A 26,828-nucleotide genomic window follows, 5' to 3' on the forward strand; every position below is an offset into this window, starting at 1 on the left:
GCGCCCAGCCTCTGCCAGCGCTGCCGGGTGGGGGAGGCTGCTTCCCACCTTCTGTTGAGAGAGTTTCAAACAGAAAGTTAGAGACTCATGTCCTGAGTGTCATACCCCTACCCAGGCAGGTGTCTACGTCTCATGCCTCGCTCTGCCCAAGTGCGCTCGGGGATGCTCCCTGCTATACAGGCTCCTGAGCAGCAGGGAGGCTGTTCACGGCTCGTACTCAGTAGACATACCTAGGAAGCCGTCGGACGCTCTGCATCCATAAAAATGTTCCAGCCCAGGGTCCCACTTCAGGAAAGGTCGAAAAGGCGGAGAGCCCTCATGTCAGGTAGTTCCCCAACGTTCTGTGCTCCCACAGGAGCACGGCCTGGATGACCAGCTTATGAACTTGGCCCTGCTGAGCTCCCCCAAGGACATGATCGAGGCCGCACGCTACTACGAGGAGAAGGGCGAGCAGATGGACCAGGCGGTCATGCTATACCACAAGGTGAGGCCACCCGCCCCAGGCCCCGGGCACAGCGGAGCGCCCAGACGGTGCTGCTCAGAGCTCTCCCGCTGTCCACAGGCCGGCCACTTCTCCAAGGCCCTGGAGCTGGCCTTCGCCACACAGCAGTTTGCGGCCCTGCAGCTCGTGGCAGAGGACCTGGATGAGAAGTCAGACCCCGCCCTCCTGGCCCGCTGCTCCGACTTCTTCCTGGAGCACAGTCAGTACGAGAAGGCAGTGGAGCTGCTGCTGGCTGCCAAGAAGGTACGGGCCCTGCGGGCGGGCGGCCACCCTCACCAACCACGCTCACCAGGAAGGCCAGGCCGGCCTGTGCGGGACTCGCCACCTGCTTCCAGTCATAGCCAAGGAGTCCACTTTCTTCTGTGTGTGTGTTGTAAAGAGCACATAACGTGAAAGTTACCATCTTAGGGGTTTTTGAGTGTACAGCTCAGTGGTGTTAAGTACATTCACGTGTTCGTGCAGCTAATCTCCAAGACCCTACTGGTCTCGCAGAACTCACTCTCCCGGCCCCTGGCACACGCCCTCCGCCTTTCTGTCTCTCTGACTGTGGGTCTAGGGACGTGTGTCAGTGGAGTCGCTTGTCTTTGCGACTGGCTTCTCGCCCGAGCATAGTGTCCCCCAGGCCGTCCACACTGCAGCACGTGTTGGAAGGTCCCTGCTGTTTGAGACTGAACCGTATTCCTCTGCACGGACAGACCACACCTGGCTTGTCCAGCATCCAAAGGTGGACGTTTGGGTTGCTTCTGCCCTTTTTTTTGGCCACACCAGCACAGCTTGTGGGATTTTAGTTCTCCAGCCAGGGATGGAACCTGGGCCCTCGGCAGTGAGAGCGCAGAGCCCTAACCACCAGGGAATTCTCTCTACCTTTTGACCGTTGTGAATAAGCATGAATGTGCGGACATCTCTTCAAGACCCTGCTTTCAGTTCTTTGGCGAATTTACCCAGAGAGGGAAGTGCTGGGTCACATGATAACTCTGCTCTAACATTCTATGGAACCGCCACACTGTTTCCATGGCGGCTGAACCGTTTGATGCTCCCACCAGCAGAGCACCAGGGTCCCAGTTTCTCCACATCCTCCCCAACACTCCCTGTCTTCTAGTTTCTGATAGTAGCCGTCTTAATGGGTATGTGTACTAATCTTCCTTAAGGAGAAAAATTCCCCTTGATGGAAACTGAATGGAGATGTAGAAAATGGTTAGTCACCCAGAATCAGCCTGTCCTAATTGGAAGATCTTTTTTCCTGCAGACAGAATCACACGTGCAGTGTGGTCTCTCATTATGAGTGATAGGAGAATTCCTGAGCAAGTGAAAAGGCACACACACCACGTACTTGGTTAGAGAGACCTACTGACTGGCCTCCCTAAGGCCACTTCAGACTGACTCTGACCCCAGGAAAAATACCACAGGGCTTCCTCTAGTTAGAGAAGTGGATTCTGTAGTTATACAATGAAAACCAGATAAGCCAGAAGAGCCGAGAAAAATCTGGGAAGAAGAGTGTAACAAGAGGTGATTAAATCTCCCAGATCATAAACTTTATCAGTGCTAGAATAATTGGGGTTTGGTGCGTGATCGGGCCTATAGATCAGTAGGAAATACTAGAAAATCCAGAAATAGAGCCACATACGGGTGCACAGTTACATGTGGTGAAGGAGCATCTCACAACAGTGGGGGTGAGCCCTTCGGTGAATGGGACTGACACAGCCAGGTGGCCACTTGGGAAAAGTGAAGTTAAATCCTTCTCACCTGCTGCGTCTGAGGAAACCGCAGGCAGGTCAGAGATCTAAGAGCATAGGGAGGCGGCCCAGTGCCACCAGAAGCCACATGTGTCTCGTATGACCTTGAAGGAGGGAAGGCATTTTCTAAATACAACTCAAAACCCAACAGCCATAGTGGGAAAGACTGATCAATTTGACCAAATACAAATTTGAAAATAGCACATGGAAAACACAGCATAAACAAAGCAAAGATGAATAATAAAATGGGAAAAAATGTATTCTACCTATATCCCAAAAGGCCAATCTTCTTAATATGTATAGAGTTTCTATAAACCAATAAGAAATCTACCAACAACTCAAGAGGAAGGACAAAGAATATGGTCAGTTTGTTTTAAAAAGGAAATCTGGATGGTTCCTGAATGTCCGATACACAGCCTCACTCATCGTCAGGGGAATACAGATCAGAAGCAAGGAGATGCCACTGTTTGTGAATTAGGCTAGTAAAGTGAAAAGGCTAGAAAACCCACCAGGTTGTAGTGGGAAACAGTTGTGCTCAGGCTGCGGGTAGGAACATGGCCGTGGCGCCTGCCACAGGTGACAAGCACATCTTCCTTGGTCCAGTGCTTCCTATCGTCAGCAGTCATGCTAACAACACACTTATACACGCGTGAATGGCATAGGCACAAGGGCCTCTGCACCTGCAGGACCACCCCTCCGAGTCTGGGCAGGATGCCCTGCAGGTTCCTGGCACAGCTGTCAGCAGAGGAAATCATCTCCAAGATATAGTTCTTTTTCTTCCCAAGACACATTATTTTTTTTTAATCCACAATGGGCTGTTTTATTTATTATTTTTAATTTAATTTATTTTATTTTTGGCTGCATTGAGTCTTCGTTGTTGCACACGGGGTTTCTCTAGTTGGGCGAGCGGGGGCTACTCTTCGTTGCGGCGCACAGGCTTCTCATTGCAGTGTCTTTTCTTGTTGCGGAGCATGGGCCTAGCCGCGCGGGCTTCAGTAGTTGTGGCTCGCGGGCTCTAGAGCGCTCAGGCTTCAGTAGTTGCAGCGCGTCATCTCAGTAGTTGTGGCACACGGGCTTAGTTGCTCCACAGCGTGTGGGATCTTCCCGGACCAGGGCTCGATCCCATGTCCCCTGCATTGGCAGGCAGATTCTTAACCACTGCGCCACCAGGGAAGCCCCCCAAGACACATTCTTTGTGTGTGTGTGTGTGTGTGTGTGTGTGTGTGTGTGGTACGCAGGCCTCTCACTGCTGTGGCCTCTCCTGTTGCGGAGCACAGGCTCCGGACGCGCAGGCTCAGCGGCCATGGCTCACGGGCCCAGCCGCTCCGCGGCATGTGGGATCCTCCCAGACCGGGGCATGAACCCGCATCCCCTGCATCGGCAGGCAGACTCTCAACCACTGCGCCACCAGGGAAGCCCCCAAGACACATTCTTAAGTGAAGAATATACAATTTTTCTTGAATTTTTAAGGAAAGTTAATTAATTAAACTTCTTACTTTGAAAACTTGAAAAGAATTATAGAAGAAAATTAGTTTCTGGTCTCCTTTTCCTCCCACAACGAGTATAACTTCCTTTTGGGCTGCACGTTTCCTTGGTTGCCTCTAGAGTATGAATAGCAAGAGAAGGTCACGTGCCCCCACCTGGCCGCACTGTTCCCCCCACCCCCACCCCAGGAGGCGGGGAGGTGTGGCTCTCCCCCAGGCCACAGGTGACTGCCCCTTGGTTTCTGTGGCCCTTCCCAGTATCACGAAGCCCTGCAGCTCTGCCTGGAGCAGAACTTGACCATCACTGAGGAGATGGCCGAAAAGATGACGGTGTCCAAGGACTGCAAGGAGCTGTCTGAAGAGTCCCGGCGTGAGCTGCTGGAGCAGATTGCCAGCTGCTGCATGCGCCAGGGCAACTACCACCTGGCCACCAAGAAGTACACGCAGGCAGGGGACAGGCTGAAGGTGAGTGCGGCCCGGCGCATGCGTGCCCTGTGGGATGAGCTTCCGGGCAGGGCTCCGAAGGCGCCTGCCAAGACCTTGCAGCCCAGAGCTCGCTTGTCCTGAAGACACACCTGCAGCGTCGGGCGGGAGCTCTGTCCACCTTGCCAGGAAGGGGCCAGCCCGGCTCTTTCTCTGTCCAGGCCATGAGAGCACTGCTCAAGTCTGGGGACACTGAGAAAATTGTGTTCTTTGCGGGCGTGTCGAGGCAAAAGGAGATCTACATCATGGCAGCCAACTACCTGCAGTCCCTGGACTGGCGGAAGGACCCAGAGATCATGAAGAGCATCATCAGCTTCTATACCAAGGGCCGGGCCCTGGACCTCCTGGCCGGCTTCTACGATGCCTGTGCCCAGGTACCGACCCCCCACTTCCAGGGGCCCTGGGTGGGTGGGGGGACCCATGGGTCCTGACGCCTCCTCATGCAGGTAGAGATCGACGAGTACCAGAACTATGACAAGGCCCACGGGGCGCTGACTGAGGCCTACAAGTGCCTGTCCAAGGCCAAGGCCAGGAGCCCACTGGACCAGGAGGCCAGGCTGGCACAGCTGCAGAGCAAAATGGCACTGGTGAAGCGCTTCATGCAGGCCCGCAGGTGCGTCAGCCGTGGGGCAGCACGGCACTTCCAGTGGACGTTCTTCTAAGGAACTCCTTGGACAGCTGGACGGGAAGGGCAGGGTGTGCCGTTGCTCTATGCACGTTGGGGCTCCTCTGGTTCCCGCAGAACCGGGCTGACTCTTGGGAGGTTGTTCCAGAAACAGCCAAGACCTTTGAGGGAGGAAAGTGGTGGTCGGGGGAGGCAGGTTGGTGTCAGGAGAGGCTGTATTTGAGGGGAGCCCTGGGCCTGCTCAGGTGCGTGCAGGGGTCCGGCAGGTGGTTCTAGGGAGGGGGCCCGTGGGGTGGAGGCTCAGGCAGCACGCTGCCTGTTTTAGGACAGGCCACAAATCCAAATGTGTCCGGGACCTCAGTTTTTACTTATTGGCAGCTTGTCCAGTGCTTCCAAGACCCTTGTGTGGGCAGCAGGGCTCAGCTTCTGCCTAAACCAATGAAAGCACTTTGCTTATCTGAGAAGAGGCTTTCCAAAGACTTCCAAAAACATTTTGAATGCTGTTTATGGAGTGGGGCTCTTTGAAGGGTGCTCCCCCACTTGCATGTGTAGGTTCAGGAACATCAGGGCTGCAGGAGAGAGGGGGCTCAGCCACAGGGCAGGGTGCTTGGACAGAGGGAGGGGAATGCGGGGGCCAGAGGGCTGGCCTGTGGGGGACTCACAGGGCCTCCTGGTCCCACCCCCGCCTGCACACACCGCACCAGGCACTGCGGAGACCCTGGGTGTCACTGCGCTGGCCTTTGCCTGGGCTGCCCTCCCTGACCGCTTCCCCACAGTGACGCACCCGCTCCATGCCCTCGCCCCTCTGCCCCAGGTCACCCTCCAGGCTGCTCCCTGGGCGGGACTGGCATTGACAGGCCGTGCCCTCCAGAGTCTAGTGCAGCACCAGTACCAGCCCTGCGAGCGGTCAGTACGTTTTGTTAAAACAAATTAGTGAATTTATGAATTGACTCAATAAAGAATTAATTCAGTTCACGGGAATCACCTTCTCAAAAGCTGCATCCTCCAGGCCGAGAGCCTGCCCTAACCCCTGACGTGCAGCTGTGCCCTGGGTTGGGGCTCAGAATGTCCCTGCTCCCAGCAGGACATACACCGAGGACCCCAAGGAGTCAATCAGGCAGTGCAAGCTGCTCCTGGAGGAGCCGGACCTGGACAGCATCGTCCGCGTCGGGGACGTATATGGCTTCCTGGTAGAGCGCCACGTGCAGATGGAGGACCTGCAGACGGTGAGGCCACACCTGGGGCTGATGGGGTTGCGGGGTGATGGGGGTATCCCGGCTTCAGAGCCCCCTGCGGAGCTCGCAGTGGGGGAGGCACCTCCCCACGTTTCGGTTTTCTTTTTGATTTTTCAGCCTTTCTTATTTTGAAATAATTTCAAACTTAGAAGTTATAAGAATAATAGACCCCAACCGTTTACCAGATTCATTTTTTTACCATTTTGCCACATTTATGTATTCATTCTATATATGTTTTAAATTTTCTAGTTTATACATAAAATGGGTATTTTCTGAGCCATTTGACAGGCACAGACATCCTTTCCTGTCCCTTCACTCCTCAGTTTGCTAATAACACTTGGGGTGCCCACCTCCTGGAGTTGAGAGTGTATGTGAGATGGGTGTCACTTCCTTAAATGTAGGATAGAATGTGTAAGTGAACCCGCTGGTCCTGGAGCTTTCTTTGTGGAGGGTTTTGATAATTCAGTTTAACAGAGCAGTTCTCAAACATTTTGGTCTTGGGACCCCTTTACGCTAGGGAAGTTATTGAGGACCCTAAGAGCTTTTATTTATGTGGGTTATGTCTACCAATATTTACCGCATTAGAAAATAAACTAATAAATTTGTAAAATATTTGTTAATTTACTTAAAAATAAAATAAACCCACTACATGGTAACATAGGTAACATTTTAATTTAAAATAACTGTATTTTTCAAAACAAAGACATTTAGTGAGAAAAGTAACTTTGTTTTACATTGTTGCAAATCTCTTTAATGTCTGACATGATACAGGACAGCCAGACACTCCGTGTCTGCTTCTGCATTCAATGTGGTAAAATAAGTTTTTTTCACTGAAATATGAAATCTGTGATGAAAACACAGCTTCACCCCAATGTGTAGGTGAGAAGGGGAGGACCTTGTAGCAGCCCTGTCAAGTATTTGCGGGTCTTAGACACCACACCACACTCCACAAGTGGTGTTTCCTAAGTTAGTTGCAATGAGCGATCTGAAACCATGTCAGCGTGCTTTTTGTACTTGTTACCTTAAAACCCGTTGGTCTATCTTGCATCTTTTACACATACGTGATTTTGTAACATCATGGTGGTCGTTTGGAAAATACTGGTTCACTGGGTTGTGCAAATGTCAAAACATTTCATTATACCCATCAAAGAAATCCTGTTGGCTAACATCACCAGCAATCTCATCAGGAAAGTCCAAGTGTTGGGTGGCCATGCAGCTGGTGGTGGCTGCGACACAGGTGGGTGTGTGGTGGTGTCTCACTGTGGTTGTAACGCACCCTGTCCACGTGGCTGGCGGCGAGCCCCTGCTCAGGTCCCCTCCTGCAAGTGCTCACACCGTTCCCCTCGCTTCACTGGGTGTTTGTCTTCTTATTGTTGAGTGTGGCCTGGACGTTGTCTGCATCAGATGTGTGAGCTGCCACGTTTTCTCCCCGTCTGTAGGGAGTTCCCTTTCATCCCTTGCCCTCCCCCTCCTTCTGGACTCCAGCCACTTGTATATATTGGCCCCTAGCTCAACTGATTCTCCTTTTCCCAGATTTTTTCCTGTTTTCATATGGGGCGGTTGCTTTGCTGTTGCTGCAAGTTGACTGTCCTCCTTCTGCAGAGTCTGCTCTGCTATTGCTCCTTGCGTAGTTTCACCTCCACTGGGTCTGAACCGGCTCTCCTCCCTCCGTCTCCTGTGTCTCTTTATTCTGCTACTCCTTCCTCTGCCTTACGGAGCACGTGAAATATTTACTACTGTAAAGTCCTCGGCTCCCGTGTCAATTCCAGATGTCCCTATTGGTCGATTCTTCTCTTTGTTATGGTTCATATTTTCCTGCTTTGCAGGTCTGCAATTATTTATTGGATTCCAGACACTGTAAATGTTTTAGGTTGTCAAGTGATGGAATCTGTGTGTGTGTTCTTTTCAATATTGTTGAGTTTTCTCCTGGGATAAGGGTAAGTTACTTGGAAACAAATTTGATCCTTTTGTAATTGTATTTGGGAAATCTGTAACTATTTTTCCTTCAAATTTTTTTTCTGCCTTATTCTCTCTTTCTGGGCCTCCAGTTAAGTGTTAGTCCTTTTCATATTAAGTGGATACACATTTGTAATTGATGTTCATTGTTATTGATCTTTTCTTCCTATTACTTGAATTAGGTAACATAACTATCTTCAAATATACTGAGTCTGTTTGGCTATCTTCAATCCACTGTTAACCTGTCCAGCAAATTTTTCATTTTAGATTTTGTATTTTTCAGTTCTAGAATTTACACTTAGTTCTTTTTTTCTTTTTCTGCTAAAATTTCCTATTTGTTGATTAAGAATGAACACTTTATACTCTTGAGCATAGTTGTAATTGCTGCTCCAAAGTCTGTGCCACTAATTCAAACATCTGGATCATGTTGAGTTGGTCTCCATTATTTGTCTTTTCTCTTGAGCATAGGTCAGGTTTTCCTGTTTCTTTTTATGTCTAGCAGTTTTTTGTATCCCAGACATTGTGGATAACACATTGTAGAGACCCTGGCTTCTGCTATGTCTTCTGTCTTGCTTTCCTTAGGCAGCCATCTTTGTTGAGCTCAGAGTGTAAGCCCCCCCACCATGGTGGGCAGCGGGGCTCTCTGCTCAGTACGTGGCTTTGCTCAGGCTCCTTGGTGTGTGGCCGGTCCCCACCACATGCAGAGTCAGGGTCAAGCAGAGGTCAGGGCAGAGCCCACGCTCGGAATCTGTCCACTCCACGACTGTCTTCACTGTTTCCTCACATGCCAGCTGCTGTGGTGGATGCAGTTCTGATTCTGGTTCTTTTGGCCAGTTTCTTTGTGCCTTTTACTTCCCCCAGTGGCCCTGACTGGGCCTCCCCGAGGCAGAAGTTACAACAAGCAGAAAACTCACCCAAGTGTCAGCTCCCCAAGCCCACCTGCCCATGGTTGTTCTCCAGAGCCTTTTGCATTTTACCCAGTTTGTCCTTGTTGTTTGGGAGGGGGGCTGGTCTAGTGTGAGTCACCCTGCCCTCACCACAAGCCTCTGTCGTCATTCTTTTCGGTCTTAGTCCTCTCGTAACCAGCAGCAGAACCCCACCTGGCTGCATTTTCCCTTCATGTTCTAAAGGGCAGCACACAGACTGTGCTATATTCCACGTGCTCTGCCCACGGCCTGTCCCTCACAGGTAGTTCCTGGTGAGGCTGCAGTGACCCCGAGGGACCCCCGCCTTCCTTTCCCAAGTGCTGGCAAACCCAGGATTGACAACTCATTCAGAAGCGTTGCCAGTGGGCCAGGCCGGCCTCACGGGGCGCAGTTCCCAGATTCCCGGGAAAGCCAAGCGTCCGTGGCCCAGGTCTGGGGGATCAGCACCGTGAACTCAGACTTCCCAGCCCACTTGCTCACATCCTCCCAGTCCTGCTACTTCCACTCACCGACCCCTTTTGTTGTTGGGAAAACAGCTTTAAAGTGAATCCCAACAGGTTCCCCCTTTTTTGAAGAATAAAACAAAAGTGGACTGCGGAGATGCTCAGACTACTGAATCCTCAAAATTAACAGAAAAATCACATTTCAAGTATTTCACCAAATTCTTTGTTGTCTCAAGCCTTGTTTGAAGCCTGTAGGATTTAGTAACTTTAAATTTTAAAAAATCTATAAATAAATTGAGAAAGGATAGGCCTGCATGAGTTTCTTCCCCGGGTGGGGGCAGGGGGCACAGAAGCCCCCGCTGCTGCTCTGGGGTCTCGCTGTCCCTGGGACGTCCCTCCCGCTCGGTCCTCATGGCCCCATCCTGAGTCCAGTCCTGACAGACTGCCGACCCTCCTTCTGGAGACGCTGCTTCCCTTGCCCCCAGTGCACCTCTAGGCCTGGCTGTGTCGTTCCCCGCGCCCAGGTGTTCTCTCTGGCTTCCCCGCCATCTCCCACCCCCTCCCCTCTGCGTAGGCTCCCCCACCCAAACCCCACGGCGGCCCAACTCCCTCCACCCTTGCTGGGCTGGGCTTCTCACCGAAGCGCCCAGTCCTCCCTTGGCTTGGTGCTCCCTTGTACCTGTGTCCTGTGTGCCCAGCACGGCGCCTGGCTCACAGCTGGCCCTCAGCAGACACCGAGGGGCGTCCCCTGGTGCCTGGATGTCTCCTTCCCTCGTTGGAGGGCTCCTGGGCACTTGCACACTGCCTCCCTCATCCCTCCAAACACCCTATTTTATCTTTATGATATTTATTGTTTATATCAGACAGTTATATCTGTCTGAAATAACATCATTCTAAAATTTTATCATCTTTAAGAAATGCTAAGATGTGATTACTTCCTCATAAAGTCAAAAAGCTCCTGGAAATTTTGTTCATATTCTGAATTGATACTCAGTGTACCTGTAGAAGCCACGTGAGGCCCTATTCCAGCTCCTTGTGCTTGCACGTGACCCTCCCTGTGGGTGAGCAGGTAGAGCAGGTGTAAGGAGGTGTGGGTGAGTGCAGGCAGGTGGAGCAGGTGTAAGCACACCCATCCTGCCTCAGACCCCACTCCGAGCTGCTGTGTGGCCCCCATGCCCCCCACACACACATATTCCCACTGGTCGGACCAGAGGAAGTCCTACAGGAAAACCACTGACAATCCCATAGTTCACCAGCCCCGGGCCAAGGACCACACACACGAGACTCACTAACCACAGGCCAATTAATGGGGGTAAATTGGAGGCCTGGTCAAAATAGACACGACAAACCATTTGTATGTTGCTGCCGGCCCTCTGGCCCAACAAGCACACACCCCAGAGTGAATGAAACAGACGGGAGGCATGAATCCATCCTTCCCTCGAGGTCTCCCCCTGTGTATCCAGGGTGGGCAGACCCTCTGGGGTGTGGTCCCCAGACACACAGGGTCCTGGTAACAGGCTGCCCATGGGACTCCCTGGGGGAGCTCACAGCACTGACCACCAGAGCCTGAGCCTCGCTGCCCGCAGATGCCACCAACGCTTGGGAAGGCCGGGAGGCCACCCGAGCCCCTTTATCAAAGGTGTCCCTCCCCTGTTCACTCTGCCCCCGGGCTGGGCCCCTTGTTCCCACTGTGCACTGACCGGTCACGGCTGTTGTGTGTGACCCAGGCCTACAAGTACCTGGAGGAGATGCGGAAGAGAGTGTCCTCCATCAACGTGTCGTACTACGTGAGCCAGCGCACTGTGGACGCCGTGCACCAGGGCCTGGGCATCCCTCTGATGCGCACCATGCCGGAGCAGATGCGCCACAACAACGTGGAGGATCACAAGGAGATGGACGAAGAGGTGATGGAGGAGGTGGAGAATGGCCCCTGAGGGCCTGCTGCTGCCCAGGCTCTTCTGGGACTCGCCAGTCATTGTCAGCAGGAGGCCGACGTTCCTGGTGAAAGTTTTGTGTCTGAGTCCGTAGGCAGAGCTGTGGGAAAATGCGCTAGCCTCCAAGGGGCATCAGGGGGCAGGCCTCTAAGCCACCCCTTCTGAGTCCCTGACCCCTGCAGGGTTTTGTTTTAGCCCGTCGGCAGTCAAGGGAGTTGGTTCATTTTTCCCATGACATTCCCCCAAGTACAGGGTGTAAAGCCTAAGAAACTGAGGGTGTCCCCATATTCCCGGCCCCCCCTGGCACCCACACAGGTTGCCCAGCAGTGCATCTGACTGGTTCCCACAGGACACCCCGTCCTGACCACAGGGAGACAATGGTTGGCACTGGGCTGCAGCGGGAGGCTCTGTCCATCTAGGCCGTGCCCTTTCCGTCACCAGCTCCCACCGTTAAGGGGCCATCAGGGACAGCACCATGATGGGGGCGGGGGGGGCTGCCTCATGCTTTCCCACCCCCAGCTCCACCCACCAGCTGCCGAAATTCTCCAAATAAAGTCTGTTTTCTCGGAGGCCTGTGTCCCCTTCCTGCCCCCATTTCCATGTCTCCCCTTCAGGGGGCCGTGTGTGGGCACCAGGCTCCCTGCAGGAGTGAGAACCACAAAGAGCTCCTGCACCTCTTTTATTCTTCCTTTTCTGTTGTCCTTAAAGTCCCTGGCCTTTAGGTGAGGAAGGGCTGGGGGCACATTGTTAAGAAGCCCCCAGGCCCAGTGGCCCCAGCTCTGCAGTCTGCAGGCTGCACGGAGGCACTGGGCTGAGCAGCCGTCCTGGAGCCCAAGCCTCAGAGGCCACGTCCCAGTCCCAGTCTGTGGGGGGCAGAACCCGAGGCCCTGATGCAGAGTCTTCACTGAGCCGCAGACACTCCAGGCTGTACCAGCTGCACCTCCGCCCCACGTGCTGGCCCCCAGGCCGCACTCTTCCAGCAGGATGTGCCTCCCGGGGGTCGGGGGCTAAGGAGAGGAGAGGGGGAGGAGCTTGTCTCGGAGCTTCTCCAGAAGCAGTAGTGCCTTCACTGCCAGCAGCCTGCAGTCCTCGTCTGGGTCCTTCTCGGCCACGTCTGCAAAGACAGAAACGGAAGCATGGGCAGCGTCACAGCACTGAGCAGGCCAGCCCTCTTCAGCTGCCCTCATTTGAAGCCTCCTGAATGAGCCCCGCGTGGCACAAAAACGTCCTCAGACGCCGGCAAAGGGCTCCTTAGCACCTGGGGCTGGGAGCCCGGCCGGGGAGGCACCTGCACCCACAGCACGAGGCCCCGAGCCATCCCGACACACCGAATGCAGATGTGCTCAGACACCCATGTTGGGGAGCTGGCCTGCAGGAGCCTAGGAGGCTCACGGGCTGCCTCGCCGGGCAGGGTTGGCAGAAAGGGAGAGAAAGGCCGCCATCAGAACCACCGGGCCTGCCAGTGTGGATGCAGATGAGCTGCAAGCCCCAAGGGTGGACGCGGGCACGGTGGCTCTGAGGGCCATGGCTCAAGTGCCCACAGGTGGGGGTACTACTGGCCACAGAGACTTTTTAAAAAGAGCACATGTGTGTGGGGAAGGGGTGGCCGCCAGAGAAAATGTGGCAAAATGCCAATCACCACTGTAACTTTGCTGAGGATGGAACTTTCCAGCATATACAGGTGCCACCCCCACATCTGGGCGCCTTCCCTGCAGGACTCCCCAAAGTCAGAGTGACCCGACAGCAGCCATGTCCCCACCCCCACACTGAGGACACTCAGCACACAAACGGGAGCCACATGACGCTCATGCTGGGCTGGGGACTGGGCCACGCTGCCCACGAGCTGACGGCACCCCGGCCCCTCCAGGCTGCACCAGCCTCCCGCCACCTGGCCACGGTGACCCCGGCCTAGCACTCACCTCCCAGCCAGGACCGGGCCTCCAGCAGCTCGTCCAGCAGGTCTGCCAGCAGCCGCTCAGCCGGAACGCTGAGGAGGACGGCGGAGACAGCAGACAGCAAGCCCCGGCGCACATAGCTGCAGAGAAGGCAGGAGACTGAGCTGTGAGGAGCTGCAGCCTGGCGCCCTCCACCCACGCCAGGGAAGCCCCGCCGGCCCTTCCTGCTGCAGGAGCGCCCAGCCAGGCTGCCTCTCAGCCACCCCGGAAGCTGCCACCCACCTCCCACTGTCCACTTTCCAGCAGGATTCAGGACCCCCACCCCACCCGACTCCCCTCAGCCCTGTAGCTACTCACGCATCACCATGGAAACGAAGGGCCCACACGAACTCCAGCAGGGCCTTGCCCATGGGCACAGCCACCTGAAACAGCAGAACCCAGTAGGCAGGGGTCCTGGCACACAGCAGTCCCCGCCTCAGACCCCATCCTCAGGTTCAAATACTCCTGTCCCAAGGCAAGGCCCACAGAGGGACAGAACATGGCGCAGACCCCACGGGAGGTGAGCCATCAGATGCCAGGGGAACGGGGTCCCAGCTCACCGTGGTGTTCACAGCCAGGTACATCAGGGCCCCTAAGGTGTGGGCCAGTCTCCCAAGAACCAACTGGTCATCTCCCAAAAGGTCAAAAGTCACAAGAGGCCTACAACACAGAACCCAGCGAATGGTGCAGGCCAGGCACTCAGGGCCGGCTCCCCAACCTCGTGGGCCACCAAGGGCACCCCAAGCCCCTGGACGCTCCTCCTCACTGCCTGTCCCCACGTGGCGCCCAGAGCCACAAGGAGAAGGCGTTGGACAGACTCCCCGTCACTTTGCAAGGCCGCCTGGTCAAGCCCGGGCCTGGATCAGGAAGCAGGACCGCTGACTGCAGGGCCTCTGCAGCAAAGGACTCCAGGCCCTTCCCTCTGTCCACAGAGCCTTGCACCCATGTGGCGATGGCTGGGGGACATCTGTACCCTGCTCGGGCTGAGACAGGACAAGGATGCGCACGGGGGCGGCAGGGCACGCCGGGTCGAGGCACCAGGGTGAGGCTCTGGCCCCGGCCCCACCATGAACCCATCATTCGGAGATAACGGACACCCTGACGCCTAATGCCCTCACGTCACTTGATTTAAGCTACAAACAATCACAGCCGAGTTCCTGACCCCCCTGAAGCCAAATCCCACCTTAGCCCCCACCCTAGGGACCCTCCCACCCACGGGTGCCAGGGCTCCTGTTCCCCAAATCACAGGCCTCCAGAAAACTCGCTCACCTGTCAAAATGTTGAAGGAGGGGGAAGAAGAAGTAGCCAGCCACCAAGTTGAATTCGTTGGGGCCAATGGCTGGTGCCCGCCCCGGAGAGCCCTGCCAAACACACGTGCTCACAAGGCGCCAGGCAGGGCACAGGGCACAGCCCCGCCTGGGGACCTCACACCAGGGACACTCCGAGACACTTGGGAGGGGTGGTCCTGAGCACCAGAGGAGCGGGTACCACCCCCCACCCCCGGTGACGACTAAGAATGTCTCCAGACATAGCCCAACATCCCAGGGGAGCATGTTCAGCCCAGGCCTAGAGGGACCCCAATGACCCAGCACGCGCCGGGCCAGTTGTTGCCGACAGAACCCTCAGGGCTGTTTTCACACCCACATCTGCATTCACGTTTTAAAGTCACTTCAATGTGATGCCCTAACAGCATGTGTCACATCACTCAGTTTGTACCAAAAACCCTCCCTTCACAGGACACAGTGATCGCTGTCCCCTCAGGGCAGAGGTCCCACCCAAGAGGCCACCCCAGGGCCTGGCTGACCTTGGAAAATCGCCGGGTCTTGCGTCTGACGCGCTCCTCCACCACCGCCCGCCAGGCCGGGACCACGGCACCACCAGGCTGGGAGCCGGGGTCTGGGGAGCCCCCCTGGGGAGCCTTCCCAAGGCGCCCCGGCCGAGACAGCTCCTGGGCGGCCAGAGTCAGGACCTTGAAAAGAGGAGACACCCGGGGCAGCCGCCATCCCACTGGGGAAGGATGACATTTTCCAAATTTCAAGGTGAATCGGGTACCCTCAAAGGCCCCGGCAGTCCTGGGGGCGTGGGTTCTGGGAACCCCATGCAAGTCAGTTGGAGTCCCTCAGGCTCACTTCACTTTGTAGGGGAGATAGGAGGGAGGTGGGCGTGCTCCCTGCTGATGAGCCCGAAACCCAGAGCCCATCCAATCCCGCCACCCCCACCTCTCAGGAAAAGGGAAGGAACCCCAGCCCAGGCCATATGTGGACGGAGCCAAACCCGGAGGCCACACGTGCAACCTCGTTTTTAGGAAGCACCCAGGACAGGCAGATGCACAGACAGAGCAGACTGACTGCGGGGCTGGGGGTGGGGGAGGGAGCATCTTGGGTTCTTTTGAGGGTGACGTGGGACGTCCTGAAAGCAGGTGGATGTGATGGTCACACAACGTCAGGAAAGTACCAAACGCCCCTGAACCGTAAACATGGAAACGCTGAACCTTTTTTCAGCTTTGTCTTAGTCTCTGTGTCACTGTGACAAACACACGTGGTGTGACGTTCACCATGGTAATCGTTGTTCAGCGCGGCTCAGCGGCACCAGGTAAACTCATGGTGCCGCCGTCACCACCAGCACCTCCAGAACCTTCTCATCCTCCCAAACTGAACCTCTGTCCCATTAAACCCTGACTCCCCACCCCTCCCCCAGCCCCTGGCACCCACCATCCGCTCTCTTTCTCTGTGAATCTGACGGCTGCAGGGACCTCACATAAGTGGAACTGTACGCTATTTGTCCTTTTGAGTCTGGCTTATTTCACTGAGCACGGTGTCAGAATTTCGTTTCTTTTTAAGACCAAGTAATATTCCACTGTGTGAACCCACCACATTCTGCTTATCTTAAGACTGAATTTTACGCTGTGTGCATCATATCTCAGTAATGCTGTTACCTAAAACAAAGAATGCAGCCCCTGAAGCCCATGCTCTGTCAAGAAAACATCAGACAGACGCTGGTCCCAGCCTCTGAGGTCTGGCAACAAGGGGCTTGGGGAGGCCTGTGGTCCCATCCCTGTAGATTCTGGCAAATGCCTGCTCCCCTTCCAGGGGCTTTGCACCAGGCCTGCCAGTCCAGCCCTGATGAGTGGGACAGAGGCCCAGGCACTTACGTCCAGAATGTCCATGCGCTGCCGGAGGCTGTAGTTGAGGGCGTAGAACTGTGCGGTCAGGTACTCCGCCACCTAGGCCGGGCGGACGAGAGGCCTCTGAGGGCCACGATCCCGGAGACAGGGCCCCAGCACAGCCCCTGCTGGGGGCACGACCCAGGCTCCACTCAGCCGCAGGGACTCACCCGAGCCGGGTCTGTGACTGTGACGGCCACCAGGGCCCTCTGGCGCAGCCCCTCGAACCCCGCCACGGCTGTCTTCTCCTCCAGGTGCAGCAGCACCTTGGCCAGCTCCACGCTCACCTGCGCACGGGGTCAGGGTGCTTGACAGAAGGGGCTTGTCTCGAGGAGCCTGGGCTGCGCCCCCCGCCCGGCAGAGGCCCCGCTGCCAAGGCCCATGTGGGCCACATGGGGCTCCCTGAAGACACATGCCCTTGCCAAGCCATCACCCACCTCCTGCGACCGTGACAGCCCAGCCCTCACACGCTCACCTCCTGAGTGGCAGCCGGGCTCCTGAAGATCAGCCCCTCGAGGGCCCACAGGGCCGCCTCCCAGCGCTCCCAGTCCTCGGACCCGGTCAGAGCTGCCCAGAATCCACATGGCGCCTGAGTGAGGCGGAGCCGGCGGGCAGGGTGGGCAGCATGCGGGGGACCCAGGGCGGGGGCGGGGGCACACCTTCCAAACAGCCCCGCACATACGAGGGCGCCTTGCTGCTTCTCCGCTCCCTGTCTACCGACATGTCGTAGGGGACAAACTCATCATCGCTGAGGAAGAACAGACACACAGACCTGCCTGTTACCCGGGACTCACCCCCAGTCCCTGAAGCTTCGGGAATGGCTGCCAGGCTGAGAGCCCCGTGGGCTGATTTCCGGGTAGGAGGAGGACTCGTCGGGCAGAGGGAACCGGCGCCGCAGGGCCCACACCCTGAGGCGGGCCCCGCCAGGACCCTCACACTCTCCCCCGTGGTGCTGCCCCCACCTGTCCAGCTCGGAGTCGGAGCCCTCAGGCCCAGGCTGGGGGCCGCTGCGGTCCACAGTCTCTCTGTCAGGAGTCTCTCCACTGACCGGAGTGAAAGACGGGCTTTGGGGACAGAGAAGGATCCCTCAGGGGTGCCCCACAAGTCTCTCATCCCAGAACCCATGCTTCCCGAGGGAGCGCTCTCACCACCCCCGCCCTCATCTTAGCTTCTGCCTCAGCGATAGTAGGACAGGAGTAACAGGTGTGCAGCAGCCACCCCACCTGGCCCACCACGCTCAGAGCTCCAGGAGGGGGACCAGGGACCAGGGCATGGAGACCCTCACCCCGCCTCCGAGGGGCTGTCAGCCGCGGGCCGGGGCATGGCCAAAGCCAGCATCTCGCGGGTCAGCTCATCCTCTTCATACTGCAACGCAGATGAGCTGGAGTTGGCTGGGACGGGAGCAGTGGGAGTGGTACAGCTGGGCCCCTGCGAGGCCCTCCCATCACAGCCCGCAGTCTGCGCTTCTGGCCTCTGGCAGCCAACGGTCTTTCAAGAGCAACTGTCCAGGTTTCCCCCTCTGCAGAGGGTGGCACTGGGGGGGCTGAAGGCTGGAGGGCCTGGGAATCCCCCAGACACAGAGCAGATGTGGCACCATCTCCAAGGACATCCCAGAGGGCTCGGCAGACGGAGGGGAGGCCTGAGAGTCCCGTCTAGAGAATCCACCTGGGGACACGTGGTCAGGCGCCAGCTGAGGGGCTGCGCCTCCACTCCCCTCCCAGCCGCGGCCTCAGTAGGGCCACCAGGGCCAACTCGACACCAAGCACAGATGCTCCGTGGTCCTGGACACAGGCAGGCAGGGTGACACCGGGGCAGGAGTGTCAGCAGCTCAGGGAGAGCGTGGCAGGCGCAGCCCTTGCTCACCTGGAACTTCAGGGGAGGCCCCTCGGGGTGGATCCGGGCACTGGCCACCTCAGCCACAATCATGCCCAAGCGGCGCACGGGGGGCAGGCTGCTGTCCAAGCGGCTCTTCACTCCCTCCATCAGGCTGGCCAACAACTCTGGAAGCACCGACGCGCATGGGCTGAGCTGGGGGTGGGGGGAGGATGGGGCTCCGGCGGGGGCAGTGGGGATGGGGCACCCCCGCGTGCTCACCATCCCGGCTGTCCCGGAGCTCCGCCTCCCCCAGGTGCGCCAGGCAGATGAGGATGGCCTTGCTGACGTAGCGCTGCTGCACCAGGGGCACGTGGCGGATGGCACTGCTGCTGCCCCACGTCTCCAGGAGCTCCTTCAGCACCTGGTGGGTGGTAGGCCCGGCCTGGCAGACAGCCCCCGCCTCCCCAACACATCCCGGGACCTTGTGGGCCTTGGTGCCCACGTCCCCACAGCCCCAGAGAGGCTCCGGCCAGCGCCCTCCACCCCAGGCAGGAACGCTCTCCCCGCGGGGACTGAGAGTCCCTTACCTGCACAGGCAGGGCTTACCTGCATGAGGAGCGAGCGCCGCTGGCTGTCCGTGGCCAGGTAGCCCAGCAGGCTCTGCAGCATGGGCATCTGCGACAGAGCCGGCGTCCTCTCACCGTCTGCCAGGCAGACACCGCCCGCCCGGCCCAGGGAGCCCAGGGGCAGGACGGGTCTGGGCTGAAGGACAACATGTCCGGGCAGCCGAGCACTGCTCCAGCCCCGCCTGCCGCAGCTACCACCCCCGGCTGGCACCCTCACCGTGCAGCTGTACTGTAGGAACAGCAGCTTCCGGGTCATCACAAACTGGGCCTTCTTACTCTTTGTCACCAGGTTCCCCAGCAGCCGTGAGAGGACTTCAGGCCTGCGAGGCACAGCGGTGGGGAGAGGGAAAAGCACAACTCCGAATCCCATGGATCCACACTGGACCCCCGGGCTCCATGCTAACCACCAGGGAGCCGTGCAGGTGCTTCAGCCCTGAGTCAGTCCTGACTCTCCCTCCTCCCAGTAAATGTGGAAACCAGGGAGCCCAGCGACTGGACACAAGAGGATATCCTTTGCCTGCCCCGACCAGTCCAGGTGAAATGCTCCGTCTAGACCAGGGCAGCCAGCTTTCTCTGTGAAGGGCCAGGCTGCAGGCCATCAGGCTCTGTAGAGACACGGTAGCTGAGAGCAGCGACAGCAGGTAGGTACACGGATGAGCGTGGCTGTTTGCTGATAAAACTTTACTTACAAAAACACAGTGAGCCACATTCAACCCAAAGGCCGTAGTCTGCAGATCCCAATCTAGACTGAGAGACCCCTGCTTCCTTTAGTGAGTTAGAGCTCAACACACCCTCCCGCCAGCACGGAAGCAGGTGAGGCTGTGTTCCCCTCCTCATCCCTCAAATCAAAGACGTGAAGGTTAAAAGAAAAAGAAAAAACAAGAAAACTGATAAAGTCAAAGAGAAAGACCCAGGCAAAGTGACCTACAGCCCTGGGGCAGACAGCACGACAGCCTCGGTGACAGAGAAGGCTGAGCCCTACCCAGTGACCCACGGTATGCTGGGCTCACACGGCAGTTAGAACATCTCAGAGAAGCCAAACCAGTGGTCCGGCCAGGACAGACCCAGGCCTGTGTTAAGGTGGGGGCCCCCCCTCACGAGGAGCCTTCACACAGGCGAGTAAAAGACTCGATCAGATGGTTCGTGATGCCTCCAAGACACATACCCTCAGCCAGAATCAAAGAAATGTGAAGTCAAACAGGGAGGAAACATCTTTGGCAGAGAAACAGGCCCTTCATGCTGGGAGATGGTCTGAAGGAACGTGGATGACAACCAAGCAACCCAGCACTGCCCTTTCAGGAACATGGCCCGCAGACCCCCTTGCTCACAGACACAGAGGTGGACGGGCACACAGGAAAGTCACCACAGCCACCAGGTGGGAGGAAGCTGCATTCCCCACACACCCTTCTGCATGATTTGGGTTTTCTGAGAACAGGGACCCTCAGGCTGCAGAGAAGCCGCAGCCTCCGTCTCGGTCCAGCCAGATGAGGACTGGGGGGCCCAGCACAGCCGTCAGGAGTGGGAAAGATGGGCGTTTACACAGCCAAACTCTACGAAATGACCGGCCACCAGACAGAGGGGCCACCGCCCACATCCCATGAGCGTTGACCCCACATAGGCAGGAGTCGTTTGGATCCCCACTGCCCGCCCTCCTGGGGGAGAAGCGTTTGCAGCAGAAAGGATGCCTTACTTCTTACCCTGGGGCAGCCTCCACGAACCCCTTCACCACGGCCTCCATGGCCCAGTCAGGCACGCGCTCCACCAGGCACCAGCAGACCCGCTGCCAGAGGCAGCTGCCCTGGGTGAGCACCGTCAGCCGGGGCACAAGCACGCCCAGGACCTCCTCTGAGGGGAAGCACACGGGGGCCCTGAGCCCAGAGGCCATGGGGCGTCCAGTGTCTGCAGCCCACAGGCCCACCTATCACAGAGCCAAGCCCCCACCCAGGGGCCCAGCAGGGCCAGACCCACGCAAGGGGACCTCAGCAACTCCCCACAAGGGATCCGCACAGCCCACCCCTCCCGGGACGTGCCGCAGCTTCTCCCATGACGAACACTCACTCTGTCTCCCGTGGACGCAGGCTTTCCCCAGGACCTGAGACAGGAAGGAGACGGAGCAGTCCAGGCCACCTGGGACAGGAAGGAGACGGTGGTAAGGCCATCAACGCACACCTGGCCGAGCAGAGACAGACCTTGTTCCAGGCGGATCCCAGGTTGTAAAACTGCCAACTTGTTGGGTCTAATTCCAACCTCACCAGCCTTGTTTCCAACTCAAAGAGCCAATGAAAATAACCATTTAAAAAGCATTATGTTCACAGTGATCCTATAAAGCAGGGACCACTGCGGGGCACCGGGAGGCGGCAGCACCAGAAGGGCCCAGTGAAGAGGAGGGGCTCTAAGCGCCACAGGGAGGAAATGAGGACAGAGGAACAAGGAGAGGGTGGGCGGCGGCAGCAGCCCCAGAAGAGCCAGGGTGATGGGACCAACCAGGAGACAGATGGCCCCGCGCATGATGCAAACGCAGTATCTGAGATCTAAAGATGGCCGTTTGGGATCCTGCCAAGACAGAATTCAACGCAGCCACTCACAGGATGAAGGGGGACATTGCTCCAGAGGCATTCAGGACACCCAGGCAGGCGGACCCTCCCAGCCAGAGCAGGGGCTGGGCGGCCCTGCTGGAACCCCGCTTGGACGCTTGAGCTGGAGAAATGCAGGCGCACGCCTCCCCCCGCGTGGTTCTCTCACCCGAGACAGTAATGCTCAGGGACACAGCAGGGGGAGCAGAGGGTGTGCAGACACAAGGGGGCCCCACAGAGCAGCAGAGGCCTCACCCCTGCGGCCCCCTGCCGAGTGCCACCTGGCTGTCTCCCAGGGCAGCCACTCGCCATGTGCGGTTAACTGTGGGCAGACAGGCAACCCCTCACGACCTGCGTCCATGAGGGCAGAACAGTCTGCGAGATGTGGGCACAACTCCAGCCCCAAGGACACAATACTTAGGTCTATTTCTCTCAACACCCGTGAGGACCACCGGCCTGCATCAGCCACCATTCTGAGCGCCGGGTCGGTGGTGCGCACAAGCCCAGGCCCACAGCTCACTCCGGGGGGGGGGGGGACGTCGGACAACAGGGCGGGGCCCCTCTGAGCACCGTAGAGGATGGCCAGTTCCAGGGAGAGGACAAGCCAGCAGCTACGACACTAAACAGGGTGACCAGGAAGGCGGCCCTGAGAAGAGGCACTTGAGGCCAGAGCACGGGGTGTCCCAAGCAGGAACGCCCGCCAGTCCAGAGCTGGGAGGAGGCAGGAGCAGAGATGCTGGAAGGTTCTGAGTGTGGCTCATGGTAACAGCATCATGCAGTTGCTCAGCTCAGACAAGACAGGAGGGCACGTGGGAGGCTGTGGTAAGAACCCAGGCGAGATGAGGGCCTCGGGCCAGGGTGGGGGCAGTGCAGGGGCCAGGGCCACAGGGAAGGCAGGACCTCACTGGGGGAAAGGGCGGTGGCTCGGACAGCCCGCCCGCTCTTTACCACCTGACGCCCACCCCCACTCAGGCTGCCATGGCCCCTGGCTTCTCTCGGCTCTTGGAACACACACGTGGGGAAGCCATGTCCCTGATGCTCCAGAGACCGTGATTAGTGGAGAGGGTGGGCAGGAAGCTGCTCCCATGGCCCCCAGGTGCAGAGAGCTCCCTCAGGGTCGGCCCCCAGCACCGCCTCCAGACAGCAGAGCACCGAGGTCCTCCACCCACGATGACAAGGCCACAGGCACCGCAGCCGGAAGCCACCTTGGACCCTCTTCAGAGTAAGAGCTTTTTGGTTTCCAGACTGTGGACGTTCCCTTATTCTGAGTGAGGGGCCGGGCGGTGAGCAGCCCCACCTGGACGTCCAACCAAGGACTGCAGGGCTTACGGGTCAGCTCCACCTCCAAGGCAGCAGAGTTGTGGGTGAAACTTCACAGCTGGGTGGCTGCCGCCCCAGACATGCGATAACGTCTGACTGGACGATGGCACTGCCCAGAGATGGCAAAGTCCCCGGAGCGCTGGGAGGGAGGGAGGAGACAATGGCCTGAGGAGGCTGTTAGAAGAGGGGCTCTCACCTCGGAGAGAGTCCACGACCACCTGCAGCACTCGCAGGACTTCCTCGCCCAGCAGAGGGAAGTAGTTCTGAGGGAAGAATGTGGCCAGGTTCTCCCGCTGCAGACGGTTGCCCAGGCGATCGGGCAGGCCCACAACCTTGTTGAGAAGCGTCTCCTGAAGCAGGGGGAAGGCTGGCCCTGCCTGCTGCCGACACTGCCCCTCCATCACAGCGGCCATCCTGCCCACGCTCAGGAACCTGGCCAGCAGCTGCGCCATCTTCATCAGACGGAAGCTGGGGCTGAACCAAGAGCAGGTGTAAACAGCCTCGCTTCCTAGGGGGGGCATGAAAGCCTGCCAGCCCCACGCAGCTTCCCCACCTTCGAATCACCGGACCCACCGACTTCTACAGCAACTGCTGAAAACCCAGCTTCCCAATAACACAGCTTCCCCGCAAGGACCGTGGTGTGCTTGATGTTGAGGGAATGAGTTTGCTGGGGTGCCTCACACAGAGCTGGGGGCCACAGAGTGAAGGGGCCCCAGGAGGATGGCCACGCCCACTGCCTACCTAGACCACCTAAGCCCGGATGCAAACACTCCTGCTGCTGCCCCTGGCCCACATGGCAGGACAGAGGGCTAGGGCCTTCCCATCGCAGGAGATTAACGCAACCCGCTTTTAGTTCAGTGCTCTGACGTGCACAGGTTTTATTCTCTCACGTTTCAGGATGCCAAACTCTCACAGAATCTGGAGAACCCGTTGGTTCGAAATCCTTCAGGTGTTAAAGCGAACCCATAATCAGACCCAGCCCAGCTCACCTGGCAGCACCCTCGATGGACTCCATCAGCACCAGGAAGGCTTGGTCAGCCGGGCCCTCCAGGAAGAAGCTGGCCCACAGCTCCTCCATTTGGCCGTCAGGCAGAAGCTCCAGCCAGTCGGGGCTCAGCTTGCCGACCAGACATCTGAGAAAGGTGGAAAAGTGGATCCTGGCAAACTCCTCCTGCTCCTCAGGGAGGGCTGGATTCTCCGTTTCACCAAGATAGCGCTTCAGAGACCCCAGGGTGCAGGAGATGCGGCCCCCATCCTCAGAAGATGAAAGGATGTGAACAGCCTCCCAGACGGTGAGCCGGACGGCAGAGACCTCAGGATCCATCCTGGAGTTCACAGGAAAGGCACGTGAGAAAGGAAGTCCAGGGAGCTGTCATCATCCACGTGGGACTCAGTCTCGGATAAGGAAGCACTTTTCACATACTCTCAGGAAGCCCGCTCTCCCGCCCTCGAGGAGGGAAGGTTTCATGGTCCAAGGCTTCCATGGTGCCCTCTGCAGTAGGGCAACCACGCCCCAGGGACCCATGTCTGGAGACACCTTAGATGTCATAACCGGAGGTGCTACTCTGTCTCTTGTGGGTGGCTGAGGCCAGGGATGCTGGTAAACATCCCATATACCCCATTACACAGGACAGCCCCCACAACAGGAGTAGCCAAACCCAAATGTCAAGGGAGCTGAGGCTGGGAGACCCATCAGCACTTCTAACTCCCTGACGCATCCACCTGTGGTTCACCTTGCCAAGCTGCCTTCCTTCCCAGAAAACAAAACCATCTGCAGGTAGCATTTACTTCGGGTCGGGCGCCCCTGCAGCACGAGCGCCATTAAGTAGGCAGCTGTCTGTCACCAGTGCACCCAGCCACTAGGTCGGGATGCACTAGGGGCCCAAGAAGTGTCCCCACTGGCCTGGGCCTCCTCGCCCAGCCCGGTCCACGCGGGCTCCTTCTCGGGGCGTGGAGACCCGCTAGCGATCGCCCGGCCCCGCGCCCGCTCCCCAGCGTGCGCCCGGAGCCCTAGTGGCGCGGCGGGCAGCGGTCCTCGGGGGACGGGATGGGGTGTCGGGGCAGGCGGGGACCTCCGGACGGGCAGCGGTCACAGGGAGGCACGCACCCGCCGGGTCCGCAGAGTCGCCAAGGCGCGCTGCGCCCCGCTCGCTCCGCCAATACCGACCCGTCGCCGATTCGCTACAGCCCCCGAGGCCCAGCTCTGCGCTCGGTTCGCGGTCCCTCACGCGGCCGCAGAGCAAAAGTTCCCGGGGCCCTGGCAGAGCTGGTGCTGAATTTTTTGAGCCTGTGGCGCCGGTACTAGGGGAAGCTGGTGACGAATCTGCGGCGAACCTGCGAGCCGGAAGACGCGCGGGACAGGCGGCTGTATCTGCGCCTGCGCTGGGGCTGGGGCTGGGGCTGGGGCGGGGCACATGGGGGCGGGGCCCGAGTGGGCGTGGTTCCTGGTGGGCGGGGCAGTGTGCTTGGGGTTGCGCGGCAGGTGGCTTGGAGTCCAGCACTTATGCGCCCGCCTGCCTTCCCTCAGCCTCCGCGTTGGTCTTCCCGGAGTTACCTCCTCCCGCCCTTCCCCCGCTCGCGAGCCCCAATCTCTCCTGAGCTCACACGTGCGCGCCTCCACAAACTCCTACTGAGCACCAAACGCGTGTGCGGCCTCGCCGCCCGCCCAGAGGTATGGCCCGCTCTCCGCAGGCCGCGACCTTTGCAGGGAAACGGGTCACAGACTAGGATGAAGTCGCAACTGGGGTGATTTCGGGTATTGATGGGTGTCCTGGGACAGGTGCTGCACCGTTCAGCACGGTAGTCACCAGCCACCGGGTCAGTTCCTTGGTTGCACTGTCCACGTGTCAAGGGCTCGATAGCCACCTGACACAATGCACAGCGTAGATATAGGACCTTCCGTCTTGGCAGAACGTCCTATGGCGACCTTGGGGAGCGATCTGGGAAGACTTCTCAAGGAGGTACTATTTCAGCCCAGAAAGCCGTTGAGGTGACATGGAAAACATTTATTCATTCAACATACATTAACTAATTCCCTGCTGAGGCAGCAAGCACTCTTCCAGGGCACAGAATGAAGCAAAGTTCCTGTTCACACGTCAAGGGGGCAAATAAAGTACACGTACAATATATCAGATGGCAGATAATGGTAAGAAAAACTAGGGAGGGTAAGAAAATGAGTGACCAAGGGCGGTCTCCTTTTAAAAGCTCCACTCTCTGGGCTTCCCTGGTGGCGCAGTGGTTGAGAGTCCGCCTGCCGATGCAGGGGACGAGGGTTCGTGCCCCGGTCTGGGAGGATCCCACATGCCGTGGAGCAGCTGGGCCCGTGGGCCATGGCCGCTGGGCCTGCGCGTCCAGAGCCTGTGCTCCGCAACGGGAGAGGCCACAGCAGTGAGAGGCCCGCGTACTGCAAAAAAATAAAAATAAAAAATAAAAGCTCCACTCTGGGTGCAGTTAGGAGAATGGACGGTAGGGGGCAACCGCGGATGCAGAAAGCCCCGCGGGGCGTCCGGTGCGTGGACAAAGGTGGGCCAGGTGGTGAGAAGAAGCTGACCTGGGCTGGACCGGATGGGTTGGACGTGGGTGCGAGGGAGCAAGGAGCAGAGGATGATGCCTTGCTGGGACTCTCCGAGAACTCCTCCCGGGCCGCTCCTGGACTAGGGCTCTCACTCCCGGTTCCCACTACAGCTTCCTCCCTTCTCTATTCCCCACATTTTCCTGAATCCTGTTAGCCAGTAACTTCTCAAGAGATCCTGCACAGAGGATAAATTTCGTAAGCCTTTGCATATCTGAAAAATGCCTTATTCTTTGCTCCAGGTAGATTCATATTTGAGCTAGATGCACAATTTTATCAGCACTACACTCTAACCATCTGGGCTAACCAGCCACTCTGACTGCTCAATTTTAAATGAAAATCACTTTGCTCCTCTGTCTTTGGCATCCAGCTTTGCTGCTGAGGTGGCCCACAGTCCTCTGGAGAAAGTCCCAATCCTTCGCACGTGACCAGGTTTTTCTCTCTGGACACATTTAGGATCTCATCTGTTGTGTCTGACACTTGACAAGATGAGCTTTGGAGTCAG

The 26,828-nt window shown here is 57.7% G+C and overlaps 2 protein-coding genes across 15 annotated transcripts in view; one reads left to right on the plus strand and one right to left on the minus strand.

Moving 5' to 3' along the window:
- IFT140 (intraflagellar transport 140) overlaps positions 1-11,326 on the plus strand; it is a 70,825-nt gene extending 59,499 nt beyond the window's left edge. For 7 of the 10 annotated variants that reach the window (XM_082644255.1, XM_082644250.1, XM_082644257.1 and 4 more), the window contains 6 exons: positions 356-745; positions 3,978-4,184; positions 4,364-4,576; positions 4,649-4,815; positions 5,912-6,053; positions 11,115-11,326. In XM_082644255.1, the coding sequence (XP_082500381.1) occupies positions 356-745; positions 3,978-4,184; positions 4,364-4,576; positions 4,649-4,815; positions 5,912-6,053; positions 11,115-11,321 (1,326 nt within the window). In that variant the 3' untranslated portion in view covers positions 11,322-11,326. The remainder of the gene's footprint in view (positions 1-355; positions 746-3,977; positions 4,185-4,363; positions 4,577-4,648; positions 4,816-5,911; positions 6,054-11,114) is intronic. The other 3 variants (XM_082644258.1, XM_082644259.1, XM_082644251.1) reach the window with 1 other exon arrangement.
- A 974-nt stretch (positions 11,327-12,300) lies between these two features.
- On the minus strand, positions 12,301-25,109 carry TELO2 (telomere maintenance 2). Of its 5 annotated transcripts, none has more exons than XM_082644263.1 (21): positions 25,087-25,109; positions 23,742-24,077; positions 22,949-23,226; positions 20,918-20,986; positions 20,557-20,704; positions 19,077-19,179; positions 18,840-18,908; positions 18,513-18,654; positions 18,282-18,418; positions 17,704-17,783; positions 17,381-17,482; positions 17,078-17,166; positions 16,894-16,985; positions 16,589-16,705; positions 16,407-16,478; positions 15,060-15,224; positions 14,525-14,616; positions 13,816-13,915; positions 13,574-13,638; positions 13,241-13,356; positions 12,301-12,435 (listed from the first exon to the last, which is right to left on the minus strand). In XM_082644263.1, exons 2-21 carry the CDS (start codon positions 24,074-24,076, stop codon positions 12,329-12,331), a joined length of 2,478 nt encoding a protein of 825 aa, XP_082500389.1. In that variant the 5' UTR covers position 24,077; positions 25,087-25,109; the 3' UTR covers positions 12,301-12,328. The 5 variants fall into 5 exon arrangements, with proteins under 5 accessions (XP_082500389.1, XP_082500388.1, XP_082500387.1 ...); XM_082644262.1 differs by lacking the exon at positions 25,087-25,109 and adding an exon at positions 24,920-25,074; XM_082644261.1 differs by lacking the exon at positions 25,087-25,109 and adding an exon at positions 24,860-25,074.
- Positions 25,110-26,828: the final 1,719 nt, after the last annotated feature.

Source organism: Mesoplodon mirus, assembly GCF_964341445.2.
Source record: "Mesoplodon mirus genome assembly, chromosome: 15".
Lineage (NCBI taxonomy): Eukaryota > Metazoa > Chordata > Mammalia > Artiodactyla > Ziphiidae > Mesoplodon > Mesoplodon mirus.